This window comes from Carcharodon carcharias, chromosome 19 (assembly GCF_017639515.1).
Source record: "Carcharodon carcharias isolate sCarCar2 chromosome 19, sCarCar2.pri, whole genome shotgun sequence".
In the NCBI taxonomy this organism is placed as follows: Eukaryota; Metazoa; Chordata; class Chondrichthyes; order Lamniformes; family Lamnidae; genus Carcharodon; species Carcharodon carcharias.
Genome location: NC_054485.1, coordinates 62,705,251 through 62,724,866, shown reverse-complemented (window position 1 = coordinate 62,724,866; position 19,616 = coordinate 62,705,251). Strand labels below are relative to the sequence as shown.

At 45.2% G+C, this 19,616-nt stretch overlaps 1 protein-coding gene across 3 annotated transcripts in view; it reads right to left on the bottom strand.

The window, feature by feature from the left end:
* LOC121291867 (nuclear GTPase SLIP-GC-like) overlaps nt 1-19,616 on the bottom strand; it is a 168,431-nt gene that overhangs the window by 105,371 nt on the left and 43,444 nt on the right. For all 3 annotated transcript variants that reach the window (XM_041213488.1, XM_041213486.1, XM_041213487.1), the window contains exon 4: nt 19,213-19,321. In XM_041213488.1, the coding sequence (XP_041069422.1) occupies nt 19,213-19,321 (109 nt within the window). The remainder of the gene's footprint in view (nt 1-19,212; nt 19,322-19,616) is intronic.

Here is a 19,616-nt window from a genome sequence, read left to right as displayed (position 1 = left end):
GAGAACACTTAGGGTATGGAGCCAGACCTTGGTAACTTCCAGGGAGGCAGGAAGACAGCGACACATTTATCCAATGCTCCTTCAGCTAGGCTGCCAAAGTTTAGCTTCAAACGCATGCCAGGGCTGCCTCCACCATCCTGGATGTCTGAAAGGACCCTTTCATTTGAACACAAAGAACACTTGTCTTTATTGCCTGTGCAATAAAGTTCGGACCTACTTCAGTCCAGCATTACATACTGGCGCTCCCTGCACCAATAAAATAAAAAGGTGAAGCATACACAGGTCATGACGACAAAACAAAATTTATCTCGTACACTTCCAAACTATTTACAGAAACGTTTCTGGTCTTCAAACCCAGGGCAGTATAGTAAACAGAAATAAACTTAAAATTACCCGTGAACTGTCCCTCTTGTGCTCATGGTGCCTTTAACTTACATTTGCGAGTGCTACATCTAGGTGCTTCCCCTCACTGGCACCAGCATTGGAGACAGCCTGCTGACTGTGCTGTCGTGTTGGCCTTGATGACCTTGGTGGTCGTCCTCTGGCCAGCGGAGGCTGTGCTGGCCCCACCTGGGAGGGAGCGGCCAGTGCCACAGCTGGCATCTCCCCAGTCACGCAGCCTCATCGGATGCAACGGTCACTGGCAGAGGTGCTGGGGAGCTGCTGCTGACATCCAGAATGCCCTGAGGAGCCCGCAGAGGCGACAGGCAACTCGTGCGCCAATGTGAGGTCACTCTGGACCTCCCTGCTGGGTGCCTCATCCATCTTCCACACTGACACTGACCACCTGAAGTCATTGCCTGTGTGAGGGCTTGCAGGAACCCCTGATTCTGTCCCTGGATCTGCCTCTCCATGAGAGTCGCCATTCTCTCAATGGAGGAGGCAGTGTGCTTCCCCATGATGGTCAATGCAGTGCTCATGCTCCACATGGACTCCTCCATCACCGAAGCCATGGCACGCACACCCTCATAGATCTCTGCCAGATCCTCCTGCACATCTCACTGGACATCCAGCATCTGCACCTAATGGACGCCTCAAGAGGCTCATCATCAGCCTTCAATTCAGCATCTTCCTGGTCTCCAGCTGTCTTCCGGCTGCCATCGCTCTGGGCAATCTCTGCCATCGCCTGCCCCTCAAGCAACTGTGAAGTGCCTAAGGTACTAGCCGCCGCTCTAATGCCCACCAAGGTTCTAGTTTCTGCCCTGGCGCCTGCTTCAGAGTGGGTGTGACGCAAGTGAAAATGACACCCAGTGATCCTCCGGTGTAAGGGGTGGCCCTTCAAGGTATGCAGATCGGACGCCTGCTGGCGAACCTAAAGGGGAGAACAAGGACATGTCATTAGTTAAAGTCATCACACTGTCACCATGCATGCCAGGTACCCTGGTGGGACAATGGAAATCAGCATCACTGTGCCGCCGTCTTCCAATGATCAATGGAGACTGTGGGTTCAAGCTGCAGGGCACTCAGTCCAAGCAGCCAGTGCTCAGCCCCTTGGCCAGCTCCGGCATCACTGATAGTTGGCACTCAGACTCTAACACCCCTGAGATCCTCGGCGGCTCGCCAGACCTCAACACTTCTGCACACTGACCCATGCCAACACGGTACTCATTCTTCCTGAGAGCAGCAGGTCACTTAAGCGCTTCTGGCACTGCACCCAGGTGCGCCACACTACATCATGGCTGCTCACCTGGGCTTCCACCTCCTCCCATGCCCTCTTGGTGAGGTGCAGTGGCCTCGTCCTCCCATCTCTCAGGACAAGGGTGTCCCTTCTGGAAACAGCCTCCTCCTCAAAGGCAGAGAGGCACTCATCACAAAAGCGGGAGGCAGAGTGCCCACCCGACCTGCCCTCCTGCCTGGCATTTGCAGCCGCACTCGAGTCCATGTTAGAATGGCAGACAGAAGTCCTTCCCTGGCAGCCTTTCTGAGGCTGCCTGGACCGTTTTTAAACCGGCCGCCGGGTCGCCATTGGACCCGGCAGCCAACAGATCCCTGCCTCCACTCAGCCCTTTCGGCCAGTGCAGAGCCACCTTTCATGCTGGGCAGGCCTTAATTGGCTCGCCCAGCATGAAAACACGGTTGGGGCCTGATCGCAGGCTGTGGTTGATTTCGCGGCCGCTCCTGGGCCCACCCACTGCGCCCACCCAACGGAGGGGAAAATCCTGCCCAGTGTGTTTATTTTTCTCAAAGGTTACTGGTAAAATTGGTACTACGATAAATTTTATTACTAGAGAAGTAAAAGTCCAAAGACATAGGGCGAAATTTTAAAGCAGCAGGATTTTATGTTCCCGCCAACGCCAATGAGGTTTAGAATGTCTCGCTGCATTTTACAGCCCCGCCAGCCCGAAACGGGGCTGTAAATTTCTGCCCATAGTGAAACAATGGGAATTTGCATTCAAAGGGGAAAATAGGTATAAAGGAGTGAAGGTTGTGTGTGAGGGCAGGCATTCTAAGATTTAAAAGTAGTGTGAAAAAGCTTCCAGCATCTACCTCAAGCTGCTGTCTACAAAGAACTGAAGTTAAGAAAACTCACTTTGATTGTTCAAGATAGCACGGTTCTTACCCTGGGTCTTTTAAAATCTACGTGTCTCACTGTTGTCTTAACGAAAGCGTAACTGGGAGTTAGATTAACTAGTATTTAAAACTGGAAGGAATACTAGAGAGACCATGTTCTCCAGGGAGTAAGTCACACCTGGAGGTAGTGAGATTTCAGTTAGAAATGAAGAAGCTTGAATTGGAAGCAAAAGAAATGGAAATGCAAAAACTTGATTTCTAAAGAGAACAGGCAGAAAGAGAATGACAATACCAGGCAAGAGAGAAGGATAAAGACAAGGAAAGAAGGATAAAAGGACAAAAAGGATAAAAGAAGGATAAAGACAAGGAAAAACCAGGATAAAGAAGGATAGAGACAAAGAAAGAGGCAGAGGATTCCAGCTTAAAATGCTGGCAGTTAAAAAAGAAACAACAGTAAGTGAGGCATGATCTATCTCCAGATCAGAACCCAGTTCTTCCCAAATGTTAGGAAAGGGATATCGAAGCATTCTTTATTTAATTTGAGAAGATAGCTAAACAGATGAATTGGCAAAAAAGAAAACTGGGCATTGCCCATGCAAAGTAAATTGACAGGTAGAGCACAGGAAATTTAACCCTCGCTGTCAGAGGAGGTTTCCAGGGATTATGATGTGGTGAAAAAGGCCATTATGAGTGCATATGAGTTGATCCCTGAAGCTTACAGCCAAAAGTTTCGAATTTTAAGACAACAGCCTGGGAAAACTTACACTGAATTTGAGAGGCTTAAACAAAGCAGTTTTGACAGGTGGATAAAAGCATTAGGAGTTGAACCTACCTATGAAGTCCTCAGAGAGACCATTCTCTTGGAAAAATTTAAAAACTCCCTACCTTCTGTAAAAAGAACCCATGCGGAAGACCAAAGGGTTGCAACTGCCAGGCTGACAGCAATAATGGCTGACAAATAGAAGCTGATCCATAAAACCAAACCTTTTTCCATCACCCCCAGCAATTTGAAAAGGATAGAAAGTGGGAGAGTGAAAGGCAGGCAAGGAGCCAGGATAAGAAATGGATATCTGGGAATACTTTGAGATCTCCTCCCCAGATCAGGAGGAAAGGTAATAAGGAAGGGGGTGAAACTTGAATGTCAAAATGTTACCACTTTAATGATGCGGGATACATTCGTTCAGAATGCTGGAAGCTGCGAGGGAAGCCAGTGGGACTTGTTGGAGTTCGTAAGAGTGAGTCTGAAAGGGGGACTCAAAATGAAAATGCCACGGGCACAATTGTAGCTTTAACCACAGTCTGCTTGCATACAAACAGGGGAGAGAGCTCATCCTGAGTGGGACACAGCCAGAGTGAGTGTGGGTATTGGCAATTTGGTGCACAGTGGGAATTGAACTAGTAAGTCCTTCTCTTTCTCTTTAATTTTTGTAAGTTCAGTAGTCTAGTTAAAAGGTTGGTAAGGTAGCTGACTCAGCTGACTGTGTGACAGTTAACTATCAATCACCTGAAGCCTGATTAGGGCCTGAATAGGTGTTGATTACGAATGGAAGCTTAACTAGTGTGAGCATCTCAGCTCACCTCAGCTCTATTTAAGAAAGGGACTATTTAGAAGCATACTACACTCTGCTTGCACATGAGCAGGGGAGAGACCTCATCCTGAGTGAGACACAGCCAGAGTGAGTGTGGGTATTGGAAATTTGGTGCACAGTGGGAATTCAGTGTATAGGGGAAGAGGTGCTCTTTTCATTTTTTCTTTGCTATCCAACTTCTTAAATCTTCAGAGAGTGGTCTTGCCCTGCTGCAGCAGTAAAGGCTACAAGGGAAAGGAATGACTGGTAAGTAGTGGGTAAGATTGGGAAAGTATTTACTACTTTAATCACTTATATTTAAGGTCTCTTGTGGTTTATAGTTTATATATTCTGTAGTAACGAGAATCAGGAAAGAAGGGCCCTAGAGTAATTGATTTAAAAGGTTTAATTTAAAGGGATAAGCCATGGCAGGAGAGCTCAAAGCCGTGGTGTGCTCCATGTGGGATACCGGGACATTTTCAGTGCCCGGGACCAGCATGTGTGCAGGAAGTGTGTCCAGCTGCAGCTCCTGGAAGTTCGGGTTTCAGAGCTGGAACGGCAGCTGGGGACACTGTAGAGCATCCGCGGGTCTGAGAACATCGTGGGTAGCACATTGAGAGAGGTGGTTACACCATAGCTGAAGTGACTTGAGGAAGGAAGGGAATGGGTGACTACCAGGCAGTCCAAGAGAAACAGGCAGGTAGTTCAGGAGTCCCCTGGTGGCCCACTCGCAAATCAGTATTTTGGAGGGTGAGGCTGCTGATTCCTCAAGGGAGTGCAGACAGAGCCAAGCTTCTGACACCACAAGCAGCCTGTCTGTACAGGAGGGGTGGAAGTGAGGAAAAGCAATAGTAATAAGGGATTCTACAGTCGGGGACAGAAAGGTGCTACGGTGGCCATCAACGTGACTCCAGGATGGTGTGTTGCCTCCCTGGTGCCAGGGGCCAGGATGTCACTGAACGGCTGCAGGGCATCCTGAAGGGGGAGGGTGATAAGGCAGAGGTCATGGTACATGTTGGTACCAATGACATAGGTAGAAAGAGGGATGAGGTCTTGCATCAAGAATTCAGGGAGTTAGGCAGTAGACTAAAAATCAAGACCTCTCGGGATGTAATCTCTGGATTACTCCCAGTGCCACATGTTAGCGAGCTCAGAAATAGGAGAATAGCACAGGTGAATACGTGACTTAAGAGTTGGTGCAGGAGGGAGGATTTTAGATTCCTGGATCACTGGGACCGTTTCTGGGGAACGCAGGACCTGTACAAGCGGGACGGTCTGCATTTGAACCAGAGCAGGACTAACATCCTTGCGGACGAGTTTGCCAGTGATGTTGGGAGGAGTTTAAACTAATTCGGCAGGGAGAGGGGACACAGAATGTTAGCAGAATAGGGACACATCATAATACAGTAAAACAATCAAGTCAGAGGGAGTACAGCTGCAATAAGCTTCAAGGGAGTAAGGCAAGGCTGAATGGCCTCTACTTTAATGCCAGGAGTATTACAGGTAAAACGGATGAGTTAAGGGTGAGGATTGACACGTGGAATTGTGATATAATAGCCATCACTGAGACGTGGTTGAGGGAAGGGCAGGGTTGGCAGCTCAACATTCCGGGATATGGAATCTTCAGGCGAGACATAGGAGGAGGTAAAAGGGTGGGGGAGCATTGCATTATTAGTTAAGGAGTCAGTTACTGCAGTAAGGAGAGAGGATATCTCGGAGGCAGCATCGAACGAAGCTTTGTGGGTAGAGCTTAGGAATAAAAAAGGGACAGCCACATTGTTAGGTGTTTATTATAGACCCCCAGATAGTCAGCAGGAAATTGAGGAGCAAATATGTGCACAGTTTGTGGAGGTGTGTAAAAGCAATAACATTAGGATATTTATATTAGGTGATTTCAACTTACCCAGCATTAATTGGGATAGACATAGTGTTTGGATGGAGTGGATTTCTGGAAATATGTACAAGAGAACTTTTTAGGTCAACATGTAGAGGGTCCAACAAGGGACAGTGCAGTGCTGTACCCAATTTTGGGGAATGAAGCTGGACAGGTGGATGAGGTGGTGTTGGGGGAGCATTTTAGCGATAGCGACCACAACAAGGTACAGTTTAAGCTTGTTATGGACAAAGAAATAGACAAGTTGCAAAAAAATGTTTTGGATTGGGGGAAAGTGAACTTTAGTAAAATAAGGCAGGATCTGGCCAAGGTAGACTGGTAACAGCTACTTGTGGGGAAATCTACAGAGGACCAGTGGGGGGCATTCAAAAAGGAAATGGGGAGGGTACAGGCTCAACATGTTCCCTCCAGGGTGATAGGAAGGAATAACAAGCCCAGAGAACCATGGATGACCAGAGATATTCAGGATACGATGATAAGGAAACGAGAGGCTTTTAGCAGGCAAAAGGGAAGCAAATCAGCGGAGGCATTAGTGGAGTACAGAAGGTACAGGTTGGAGCTTAAGAAAGCAATTAGGAGAGCAAAGAGGGGATATGAGAAAGCTGTGGCTGGAAAAAGTAGGGAAAATCCAAAGATATTCTATAAGTATATCAATGGGAAGAGGATAACCCGGGAAAGAGTAGGGCCCATTAGGGACCAAGGGGGGAATCTATGGGTGGAGCCAAAGGACATCGCTAGAGTGTTGAATGAATACTTCACATCTGTCTTCACCCAAAAGAATGAGGATGAAGGTATTGAACTCGGGGACAGAGACTACAAGGTTCTTGAGCAAATTGATATAGGGTGTGACGAGGTATTGGGGGTGTTGGCAGGCTGAAAAGTGGACAAATCTCCAGGTCCGAATGATTTGTGTCCCAAACTGCTGAGGGAAGCAAGGTAGGAGATCGCAGGGGCTCTGACCCAAATTTTTAATTCCTCTCTGGCCACGGGGGAGGTGCCAGAGGACTGGAGAACATCAAATGTGGTTCCGCTATTTAAGAAAGGTTGTAGAGATAAGCCAGGGAACTACAGGCCATGAGTCGCATGTCAGTGGTAGGGAAACTATTGGAGAAAATTCTGAAGGAGAGAATCTATCTCCACTTGGAGAGACAAGGTTTGATCAGGGATAGTCAGCATGGCTTTGTCAGAGGCAGGTCATGCCTAACAAATTTGATTGAATTTTTTGAGGAGGTGACCAGGTGTGTAGATGAGGGTAGTGCAGTTGATGTAGTTTATATGGATTTCAGCAAAGCCTTTGACAAGGTCCCACATGGGGGACTTATAAAGAAGGCAAATGCACATGGGATACAGAGTAATTTGATATGGTGGATTCAAAATTGGCTTAGTTGTGGGAGACAGAGGGTGATGACAGAAGGATGCTTTAATGATTGGAAGCCAATGTCCAGTGGCGTACCACAGGGATCTGTGCTGGGTCCCCTATTATTTGTCATTTACATAAACGACGTAGATGACTATGTGGGGGGTAGGATTAGTAAGTTTGCGGATGACACAAAGATTGGCCGGGTGGTTAACAGTGAGGTTGAGTGTCTTGGGCTACAGGAAGATATAGATGGGATGGGCAGATAAGTGGCAGATGGAATTTAACCCTGAAAAGTGTGAGGTGATACACTTTGGAAGGAGTAATTTGACAAGGAAGTATTCAATGAACGGCATGGCACTAGGAAGTTCTGAGGAATAAAGGGACATTGGCGTGTGTGTGCATAGATCTCTGAAGGCGGAGGGGCATGTTAGCAGGGTGGTGAAAAAGGCTTTTGAGACACTTGCCTTTTATCAAATGAGGCATAGATTACAAAAGTAGGGAGGTCATGTTGGAGTTGTATAGAACCTTGGTGAGGCCACAGCTGGAGTACTGTGTGCAGTTCTGGTTGCCACATTATAGGAAGGATGTGATTGCACTGGAGGGGATGCAGAGGAGATTCACCAGGATGTTGCCTGGGATGAAACATTTAAGTTATGAAGAGAGGTTGGATAGACTTGGGTTGTTTTCGTTGGAGCAGAGAAGACTGAGGGCGACCTGATTGAGGTGTACAAGATTATGAGGGGCATGGACAGGGTGAATAGGGAGCAGCTGTTCCCCTTAGCTGAAGGGTCAGTCACGAGGGTTCACAAGGGATAAGTTCAAGATGAGAGGCAGGAGGTTTAGGGGAGATGTGAGGAAAAACTTTTTTACCCAGAGGGTGGTGACAGTCTGGAATGCGCTGCCTGGGAGGGTGGTGGAGGCGGGTTGCCTCACATCCTTTAAAAAGTACCTGGATAAGCACTTGGCACGTCATAACATTCAAGGCTATGGGCCATGTGCTGGTCAATGGGGTTAGATAGGTGGGTCAGGTGTTTCTCATGTGTCGGTGCAGACTCGATGGGCCGCAGGGCCTCTTCTACACTGTGTGATTCTGTGAACTACAAACAGGGGTCTAGAGGTAAACACTGCTGTGAATGCAGGTGAAGTGAATAAGGTAGTTGAGAGATATAAAGGGTTTTTGTCTAAAGGGAAGATACCCAACCCCTTTTTCATCAAATAATGCAACTAAACCCATAACTATATTAAGGGACACAGCAACTACTCAGACTCTTTTGCTGGAGAAGGACCTCGTTTTACCTCCATAGAGTTCAATGAAAGCTGTAGTATTGGTAAACAGGATAAGTGGAGAGAATATCTCAGTTCCATTGTACAAAATGCAATTGGAATGTGATTTGTTGTCTGGATCGGTGGTTGTGGAAGTGGTCAAGAAATTACTGGTGGAAGGAGTGGATCTATTCTTGGGGAATTATTTGGCAAGCGTGAAGGTTATAGCTTCACCCATAATCACAGAATGCCTGAAAGAGGCTAAAGAGACAAAGTAGTTACAAGAACGGGTACCCTGGTATTTTTCCATTGTGTGTGGTAACCAGAGCAATGGCTAAACAATGTCCATGACTAGAGGTCAAAGTAATACTACGAGCAGATGTTAGAGTAGCCAAAGCTTTCTTTAAGGATGAGGATAATTCAAAGGAAGCATTTGGCATGTGTTCTTTAATTGAGGGTCGGAAAGCAGATCCAGGGTTAAACAAGTTAGCACAGTCAGCTCACACCGAAGTTGAGGCTGAAGGAGTCCCGGAGTGCTATTACCTTAAAAACAGAGTTCGATGAGTGAAGTGGAGACACCTTCACAGACCTGCAGATGGAATGGACAGTTGTTCATCAGATAGTGGTGCCGCCCAAATATTGTAGGAAACATTTTGATTAGCACACAAGGTTCCCATGGCAAGACAAACCAGCACCTTTAATGCCCAAAGCAGTCTTTGAAGCACCATTTAGTCAGGTATTAGTAGATTGTGTAGGGCCATTTGCCCAAAACGAAAACAGGAGCATGTAAAGAAGCATGAGAGCAGGCTAATGGAAAAGAGTTGGAGAAAGAAGTCAAGTCAGAATCCAGCAACAGTAAAGAGGTGAAATCCAGAAGTAGAGATCGTAAAGAGAGTAAAAGCAAAGAGAGAGCAAAATGGGCCAAATCGAAATCTAAAAGTTGAAATTGAAGTAAAAGCAGAGAGCGAGAAAAAATGGCCAAATCATAATCTAGAAGCCGCGATAGAGAATAGAGTAAAGACAAAGATAGAGGGAAAAGGGACAAATCTAGAAGTAAAGATAGGGTAAAAGAAAAAGTAAAGAAAGGGAAAAGCATGAGAACTCAAGAAGCAGAAGCAGGGAACAAAAACACAAGGAAAGCTGGCTTAAATCCGGTAGTAATGATGCGGAACAGGGCAAGAGTAAAGATCAAGAAAACAAGAGCAAAAGCAAGGAAAGGGATAGAAGTAAGAGCAAAGAAGGTCAAAGGAACACAGATAAAGAACAGAAAAAAAAGGACGATAACAAGGAAACATTAATCTACACTGACCATAATCTGCTGGCATTCATTGAGAAGTTTAAAACTCAAAATACGAGACTGTTTAGATGGAGTCTATTGTTTCAACCATTCAATGTAAAGATGGTTCACATTGCCAATAAAGATAATGTGATTGCAGATGCATTGTCCTGGGTGTAAATTACTGAAATCAGTTAATACTTAAGATTGTATGAGGGGGCAGGGTGGATGAATGAGTGTAAGTCTTGTGTTTGTTGTCTATGTATTACATAACCTGTGATGAAATGCACTTTTTAAATGGTGTTTCATCTTTTTAAGGGTGGAGGCTTGTAAAGAACATACTCTTATTTTTTCCTGGAATGTGGCTTTAAGATTGGACAGTGGCTTTAAAAACTACCATGGCTGCAGTTTGGATACATTGTTCCAGAAGACAGTCACACCTCCAAGAAGAGGGTCATCTGTTTTGGTCAGCAGTGAGGGACAGGAGGATGTGACTGTCAGTGAAGCAGGTAATGGAACCAAGCAGACAGTAGTAGAGGAGCCTCTGGCTTTGCAATTGTCAACAGGTTTGAGGTGCTCACAACCTGTGTGGATGAAAGCGAAGTCTGCAAGGTGGATGAGCTGGCTGGCCATGGCACTGTGGTACAGGAAGCCGTTCAAGCCGTGGGATCAAAAAGGAATGTAGTGGTAGTACAGGATAGTATAGTGAGGGGGATTAACACTGTTCTCTGCAGCAAAGAACGAGAGTCCAGACAGCTGTGCTGCCTGCCCAATGCCAGGGTTTGGGGCATCTGCTCAGGGCTAGAGAGGAACTTGCAGTGGGAGGGGGAGGATCCAGTTGTTGTAGCCCATGTAGGCACCAATGACATAAGTAGAACTAGGAAAGAAGTTCTGCAAAGTCAGTATGAGGAGTAAGGTACCAAATTAAGAAGCAGGACCACAAAGGTAATAATCTCTGGATTATTACCTGAGCCACGTGCAAATTAGCATAGGGCAAATAAGATTAGAAAGACAAATGCGTTGCTCAAAGACTGGTGTGGGAGAAGTGAGTTCCGGTTTATGGGGCACTGGCATCAGTAATGGGGAAAGCGGGGGCTGTACCGTTGGGACGGTGTACACCTGAACCATGCTAGGATGAGTGTCCTCACAAAACGTATAACTAGGGATGTACAGAGGGCTTTAAACTAAACAAGAGGTGAGGGGTCAAATTTGGGTAGTGGTAGCAATTCAAGGTGTAGAGTCAAGAGAGGAGAGCAAAATAATAATATGAGAAATGAGGGTCTGAGAATGGCAGGGAGGGACAGAGGGTAAAAATCCTAAGAATACATCAACAGTCAAGACTAGATGTTACAAAGGTAACAAAAAGACAAAACTGAAGGCTCTCTATCTGAATGCACATAGCATTCATAGCAAGGTAAATGAATTGATGGCCCACATTGAAGTAAATAAATATGATCTGACAGCAATTACGGAGACGTGGCTGCAGGATGTTAAAGATTGAGTCCTTAATATTGAGGGGTGCATGATATTCAATAAGAATAGGAAGCTAGGTAAAGGTGGAGGGGTAGCACTATTAATCAAAGGGGGCACTGGTGCAATAGTTAGAGATGACCTTGGTTCAGGAGATCAGGATGTAGAATCGGTTTAGGTGGAGATGAGGAAATTTTAGGGGAAATTGTAGGGGAAAAAAGTCATTAGTGGGAGTGGTCTACAGGCCCCCTAACAGTAGCCACAGTGGAGGACAAAGTAGTCAACAGAAAATATTGTGTGCTTGTGATCAAGGGATGACAATAATCATGGATGATTTTAATCTACACAAACTATAAAAATCAGATTGGCAGTAGTAGCCTGGATAAGAAGTTCTTAGAATGCTTTCGATATAGTTTCTTAGAGCAGCACTTGGTATTGTGTAATGTGACAGGATTAATTAATAACCTCAGAGTAAAGGCACCCCTAGGTAGCAGTGACCACAATATGATTAAATTTTACATCCAGTTTGAAAGGGAGAAAAGTGGGTCTAAGACGAGTATCTTAAAATTAAATAAGGGCAAACTATGTGGGCTGAAAGCTGAGCTAGCTGAAGTGAACTGGGAAACTGGGCTAGAGGACAGATCAATACAGAAGCAGTGGCAGACATTTAAGGAGATATTTCAGAGTATTCAGAATAAGTACATTCCTACTATAAAGAAAAATTCTAAGGGGAGGACCCACCATCCTCATGGTTAACTAGAAATGTTAAGGAAAGCGTCAAACTTAAGGAAAAAATATAAAACTCTGCAAAGATGAGTGGCAGGACAGGTGATTGGACAGAATATAAAGAATGGCAGACTAAAAGGTTAATCAGGAGAAAGAAATTAGGGTATGAGAGGAAGCTAGCTAGAAATGTAAAAACGAATAGGAAGAGTTTCTACAGGTATTTAAAAAGGAAAAGAGTAAGTAAAGTGAGTGTTGGTCCTCTAGAGAGTGACAGTGGGGAGTTAATAGTAGATAATAAGGAAATGGCGGAAGAAATGAACAAATATTTTGCTTCTGTATTCACTATTGAGGATACAAAAAACATTCAAATAATAGCTGTAAATCAGGAGGTGAACGGGAGAAAGGAACTTGGTGAACTTGAAATCACTAGGGAAACGGTACTGAGTAAATTGATGGAGCAGCAGGCTGACAAGTCTGGTCCCGATGGACTTCACCCTAGGGTCTTAAAAGAGGTGGCTATTGAGGTAGTCGATGCACTGACGTTAATTTTCCAAAATTCACTTGATTCTGGAACGGTTCCGTCAGATTGGAAAGTAGCAAATATAACCCCTCTATTTGAGAAAGAAGGGAGGCAGAAAACAGGAAACTATAGGCCAGTTAGCTTGACGTCTGTTGTGGGGAAGTTATTAGAATCAATCATTAAGGAGATTATAGCTGGACACTTAGAAGAGTTCAAGGCAATTGGGAAGAGTTGGCATGGTTTTGTGAAAGGAAAATCATCTTTAACCAATTTATTGGAGTTTTTTGAAGGAGTAACATGCGCAGTGGATAAAGGGGAGCCTGTAGATGTACTGTACTTGCATTTCCAGAAAGCATTTGATAAGGTGTCACACCAAGGGTTATTACAGAAAATAAAAGTGCATGGCGAAGTGGGTAACATATTAACATGGATAGAAGATTAAAAACAAAAAACTGCGGATGCTGGAAATCCAAAACAACAACAGAATTACCTGGAAAAACTCAGCAGGTCTGGCAGCATCGGCGGAGAAGAGTTGACGTTTCGAGTCCTCATGACCCTTCAACAGAACTTTCTGTTGAAGGGTCATGAGGACTCGAAACGTCAATTCTTTTCTTCTCCGCCAATGCTGCCAGACCTGCTGAGTTTTTCACGGTAATTCTGTTTATGTTTTGGATAGAAGATTGGTTGGCTGGCAAAGAGCAGAGAGTATGCATAAAAGGGTCTTTTTCTGATTGGCAGGATGTGATGAGTGGTGTCCCGCAGGAGTCTGTACTGGGGCCTCAACTTTTTACGGTTTACATCTATAACTTAGATGAGGGGAGTGGAAGACCTGGTAGATAAATTTGCAAATGACACAAAGATAGGTAGGAAAGTATGTTGTGAAGAGGACATGAGGAGGTTGCAGATGAATATAGATAGATTGAGTGAGTGGGCAAAGATCTGGCAAATGGAGTTTAATGTGGGAAAATGTGAATTTGTTCACTTTGGCAGGAAGAACAAAAAAAGCAGAGTATTACTTAAATGGAGAACAGCTGCATAATTCTGAGGTGCAGAGGGATCTAGGTGTTCTAGTACATGAGTCACAAAAAGTTAGTATGCAGGTAAAGCAAGTAATTAAGAAGGCTAATGGAATGCTATTCTTTATTACGAGAGGGATTGAACATAAAAGTAAGGATGTTATGCTTCAATTATACAGGGCATTGGTGAGACAGCATCTCGAATACTGTGTGCAGTGTTGGTCTCCTTATTTAAGGAAGGATGTAAATGCATTGCGGGCGGTTCAAAGGAGGTTTACTAGATTGATACCAGGAATGAGTGGGTTGTCTTAGGAGTATAGGCTGGGATTGTTTCCACTAGAGTTTGGAAGAGTGAGGGGTGATTTGATTGAAGTATACAAGATCCTGAACAGCCTTGACAAGGTGGACATCGAAAGGATGTTTCCTCTTGTGGGTGAGTCAGAACTAGGGGACACTGTTTTAAAATTAGGGGTCGCCTTTTAGGACAGAGATGAGGAGAATTTTTTTCTCTCAGAGGGCTATGTGACTTTGGAATTCTCTGCCTCAGAAGATGGTGTTGATGAGGTCATTGAAGACTTTTAAGGCAGAGGTAGATTCTTGTTAGGCAAGGGAATCAAAGGTTATTGGGGTTAGATGGGAATGTGGAAATCGAAACACAAGAAGATCTGCCACGATCTTATTGAATGGCGGAGCAGGCTTGAGGGGCCGAATGGTCTACTCCTGTTCCTATTTCATATGTTTAAAAGAGATATTTGCTAGAGCAGGAATAAGAAAATCTACAATGTTGCTATCTCCTGGAACAGTGTGCCAAGTTGAACAGAATGGTGCTGGAAAGGAGACTTGGTTTAAGAGGGAACTGCCCAGTGACAGCATTTTGCTTGGTTCCTGACCAAGTGGCCAGGTTCTGTGTGAGGATAGTGCAGTAGATCAGCTCCTAGCCTGAGAAGAGGAAAGACTTGAAACCTCTCTCTCTCCTGTGTTTTGTAAGACTCCAGTAATCCTGCCATAGTAGCTAGCTGGCTATTCCTCAGATCGCTGTATCCTGCTTCTTTTAAGAAACCCCTGTTAGAAGGAAAAGGGGAAAAATCACCAGTAGAGACATTAAAAGCAAGTTTCAACCAGAAAACCACAGACTGCAAGTGCTGGGAGAACACAACAACCTGCACGGAATTTGGAAGTAAGCAATCGAAGTCAACCCATCTAATCCTAAACTCTGGATTGGTGCTATCGAGCTGTTTATCTCACCCTTAAAGTCCATGTTTTGTGTGTCTTATGTGTGTGTGTGTGTGTGTGTGTGTGTGTGTGTATGTCCCGTGTGCGTGTGTGTGTTGTTAAAGAGTTAAAAGCTAGCAGTTCATATTTCTTTCTGAGAATTTGTTTACTAAACAGTTATTTACTTGTTAAGTTTACAAACCTGGTGCTTGTATTCTTTTAACCTAAATTAAACAGTTAGGTAGAATTGGGGCAAATTGGTGGTCTGATTAAACTTCCCACATTTGTCACGGCTTGTGGAGCAGTGGTACTACAGTGCACTATCCCCAGTGAGTCGTGACAATACCGCCTTCTGTCTGAATACTGCATTCTGTCTGAAAACCAAGCTCTGTTTGAATGCCACACTCTGTCTGAATACTTTGTTCTTTCTGAACACCGTGTTCTGTCTAAATACTCGGTTAGATCTGAATACTGCGTTTCATCTGATTACAGCTTTCTGTCTGAATACTACATTCTGTCTGAACACCGCATTCTGTCTGAACACTGCATTCGGTCTAAGTACTGCATTCTGTCTGAATATTGGATTCCATCTGAATACTGCATACTGTCTGAACACTGTGGTCTGTCTGAATAATGGCCAGGATTACCTGGTCGTCGGGTAGGCTCGGCAGGCGGGCCCTGGAGTGGTCGGGAAGCCGACCACTGCCTGACCGCGATTTAACGCTGGCTGGCTAACTAACGGCGTGCTGCAGCACTCACTGCTGCCAGGGTGGTGGGGGGGGGGAGAGGACGGCAAGGGCAAGTGCAAAAGTACGTGCATGCAGGCAAGTGCGCGCAAAAAAAAGTTCCCTTTGGCACAGAGCTACCACAGGGAGCTGAAGGCTTTTAAAATAAAAAAATAAAGATATTAAAAATAATGAAAACATGACCCTTGTGTGACTCTATTACATGAGCAGGGACATGTTCAAGGAGTGTTAAAAGGTTTTTTTTAAACTCACTGGCTGAAACCTCATCCCACCCATTGATGAGGTTTCGCTAAAAATGCAAAGGCCACTTGGCCTTTTCGCCCGCCCGCCAAATGTACAGTTGGACGGGCAGCGACAAAATCTAGACAATTAATTGATTAAGGGCCTTAATAGGCCGCTTAACTGTCAGCGGGCACGCTGCCATCTCCTGCGCACCCGCAGACCAAAATATTGCGCGAGTGCACGATGATGTGAGGACGCTCACCCGACATCATCACATGCCATTTTACGCAAGTTCGAGTCGGGTGTATACCCGCCTGATGAGATCAAAATTTTACCCAATGAGTTCTTTTTGAGTACTGTGTTCTGTCTGTATAGAGCGTTCTGTTTGAATACCATGTTCTGTCTGAATACTGAATTCTGTCTGAAGACTGCGTTCTGTTTGAATACTGCGTCCTGTCTGAGCACCACGTTCTGTTTGAATACTGCGTCCTGTCTGAGCACCACGTTCTGTTTGAATACTGCGTCCTGTCTGAGCACCACGTTCTGTTTGAATACTGCGTCCTGTCTGAGCACCACGTTCTGTTTGAATACTGCGTCCTGTCTGAGCACCACGTTCTGTTTGAATACTGCGTCCTGTCTGAGCACCACGTTCTGTTTGAATACTGCATCCTGTCTGAGCACCACGTTCTGTTTAAATACTGCGTCCTGTCTGAGCATCACGTTCTGTTTGAATTCTGTGTTCTGTCAGAATACTCGGTTAGATCTGCATACCACGTTCCGCCTGCATACCGCGTTCCGCCTGCATACCGCGTTCCGCCTGCATACCGCGTTCCGCCTGCATATTGGATTCCGCCTGCATATTGGATTCCGCCTGCATATTGGATTCCGCCTGCATATTGGATTCCGCCTGCATATTGGATTCCGCCTGAATATTGGATTCCGTCTGAATATTGGATTCCGTCTGAATATTGCGTTCCGTCTGAATATTGCGTTCCGTCTGAATATTGCGTTCCGTCTGAATATTGCGTTCCGTCTGAATATTGCGTTCCGTCTGAATATTGGATTCCGTCTGAATACTGCGTTCAGTCTGAATGTTGGATTCCATTTGAATACTGCGTTCTGTCTGAACACTATGGTCTGTCTGAATAGTGGCCAGGATTTTCTGGTCATTGGTTGGGCTCGGCAGGCGGGCCCTGGAGCAGTCGGGAAGCTGACCACTGCCTGACCGCAATTTAACACTGGCTGGCTAATTAATGGCCAGCCAGCACGAATCATGTGCTGCAGCGCTCACTGCTGCCAAGGTGGGGGGCAGGGGAGGAGGGCAAATGCAAATGTGAATGTATGCGCATGCACGCCAGTGCGTGATGATGTCAGGACGCTCATCCGACATCATCGCATGCCATTTTACGCACGTTCGAGTCGGGCGTATACCCGCCCGATGAGATCAAAATTCTGCCCAATGAGTTCTTTCTGTCTGTCTGAATAGTGCATTCTGTATGAATACAATGTTCTGTCTGGATACCAGATTCTGTCTGAATACCGCATTCTGTCTGATCTGTCTGCATACAACATTCTGTCTAAATACCGTGTTCTGTCTCAATAGCACATTCTTTCTGAACACCATGTTCTGTCTGAACACTGTGTTCTGTCCGAATACTGTATTGTGTCTGAATACTGGGTTCCGTGCGAATACTGCATTCTGCCTGAGTACCGCGTTCTGCCTGAGTACCGCGTTCTGCCTGAGCACCGCATTCTGCCTGAGCACCGCATTCTGCCTGAGTACCGCATTTTGTCCAAATACCACGTTCTGCCTGAACACTGTGTCGGACGCAATGGCGTGTTCTTCTGAATACCGTGTTCTTTCTGAATACCCTGTTCTGTCTAAATACTGTGTCCTGTCTGAATGCCACGTTCTGAGTGAATACTGTGTCCTGTCTGAATGCCACGTTCTGAATGAATACTGCGTTCATTCTGCATACCGTGTTCCATCTGAATACTGCGTCCGTCTGAATACCACGTGCTGTCTGAATACTGCGTCCGTCTGAATACCACGTGCTGTCTGAATACTGCGTGCTGTCTGAGAACCATGTTCAGTCTGAATACAGTGTTCTGTTTGAATACTTTGTGAGATATGAATTTCCATTTCAGCCTGAATACCATGTTCTGTCTCAAAACCACATTCAGTCCGAATACAGCATATTGTCTGCATACCGCGTTCTGTCTGCATACCGCGTTCTGTCTGCATACCGCGTTCTGTCTGCATACCGCGTTCTGTCTGCATACCGCGTTCTGTCTGCATACCGCGTTCTGTCTGCATACCGCGTTCTGTCTGCATACCGCGTTCTGTATGAATTCTGTGTTGGTCTGAATAGCATGTTCTGTGTGAATACTGCGTTCTGTTTGAATACCGTGTTCTGTCTGAATTCTGTGTCGGTCTGAATAGCACGTTCTGTGTGAATACTGCGTTCTGTCTGAATACCTCACGTTGTTTGAATACTGCATTTGATCTGAATACTGCGTTCTGTCTGAATAGTGGGTCCTGTATCAATACCATGTTTTGTCTGAATATCACGTTTTGTGTGAATTCTGCGTTGTCTGAGTACCGCGTTCATTCTGAATGCTGTGTTCTGTCTGAAAAGTGTGTTCTGTCTGAATACTGCATTCTGCATCGAGATCAGTCCAACTAAATGTCTGGAGTGAGAGCTGAAGACCTTGGGAGGGCTTCTGCTTGCTGTTTGATTTCAGGAAATCAGCTGCTGCACGTCAGTCAGACTGAGTGATAGCTTCAGGCTCCAGGAGCTGACAGGTGTGAATTTCGGGTGTTAATTCCATCTGATTAATCATATCAGCTTTGGCTCTCATCCGTTAATTTACTGTCATGGGGGAGTCTACCATTTCTTTGCCTACAGGAAAGAATAGCAGTAAACCTTATTTCAATATCAGGCTGTGTGCAGCTGTAATAACTAAGTGTGTGGCACTTGATGGGCTGCTGCATGGCTGCGCAGGCATGCAGCTTAGAGGGAACATTGCTGCCTGCACATGGTAAGATTAATGAAGGCTGTACACCATATTCATGATGGTTACATGCTGACTGGGGTGGGTAGCAATATCGCGATTCCATAATGCTAATTAAAGTTAGCCTGCACCTCTAATAGGGGAGGTGTATGCTGACTGCAGACACTCAGGAAAACAGACTGAACAAATGCCTAAAGGAAGGAGTGGGCAGGCAGCAAGGGTACTCCAATGTTGAACCTAACTGGATCAACCAAATCAAACCTGATTGAGTAAAAAGATAGGATATTAAAATAATTGATTTATTCGTATAAAACCAGGTTGAGAAGTTCTGAATACTGTATTCCGTCTGAATACTGTGTTCCGTCTGAATAATGCATTCTATCTGTTGCCACGTTGTTTTGTTACATACTCACTTGAGGGCAAAGAGCAGTTCCTCTTCATCAGAGCCATTGGGGCTGACCTGCTCCAATTTTTCTAGCACTGCTTCAACAACTTTCTTTGTTTCTCCTTCCCATTTATTACCTGAAAAGATAAAGAATTTGACAACCTAAATAACTGCAACTGACATGAGAAGCAATCTTCTAATAGAAGGTGAAAAATTGACATAAAAAATCTCTCAGTGCAGTATCATTAGGCTAGGAATCTTCCTTTAAGAAGATAATGGTTTTCGATGGTGGATCTCTCTTGATGTTGCTCATGGTTGTGTAGGGTGGGGCAAGGGCTCAAAAGGAGCGGAGATGGGGTGTTTTTGTAAAGGAGGAATTGAAATTTTGACAAGACAGGAAAGGGTTTGAAGTGATGGTCAATTGCTTTTCCA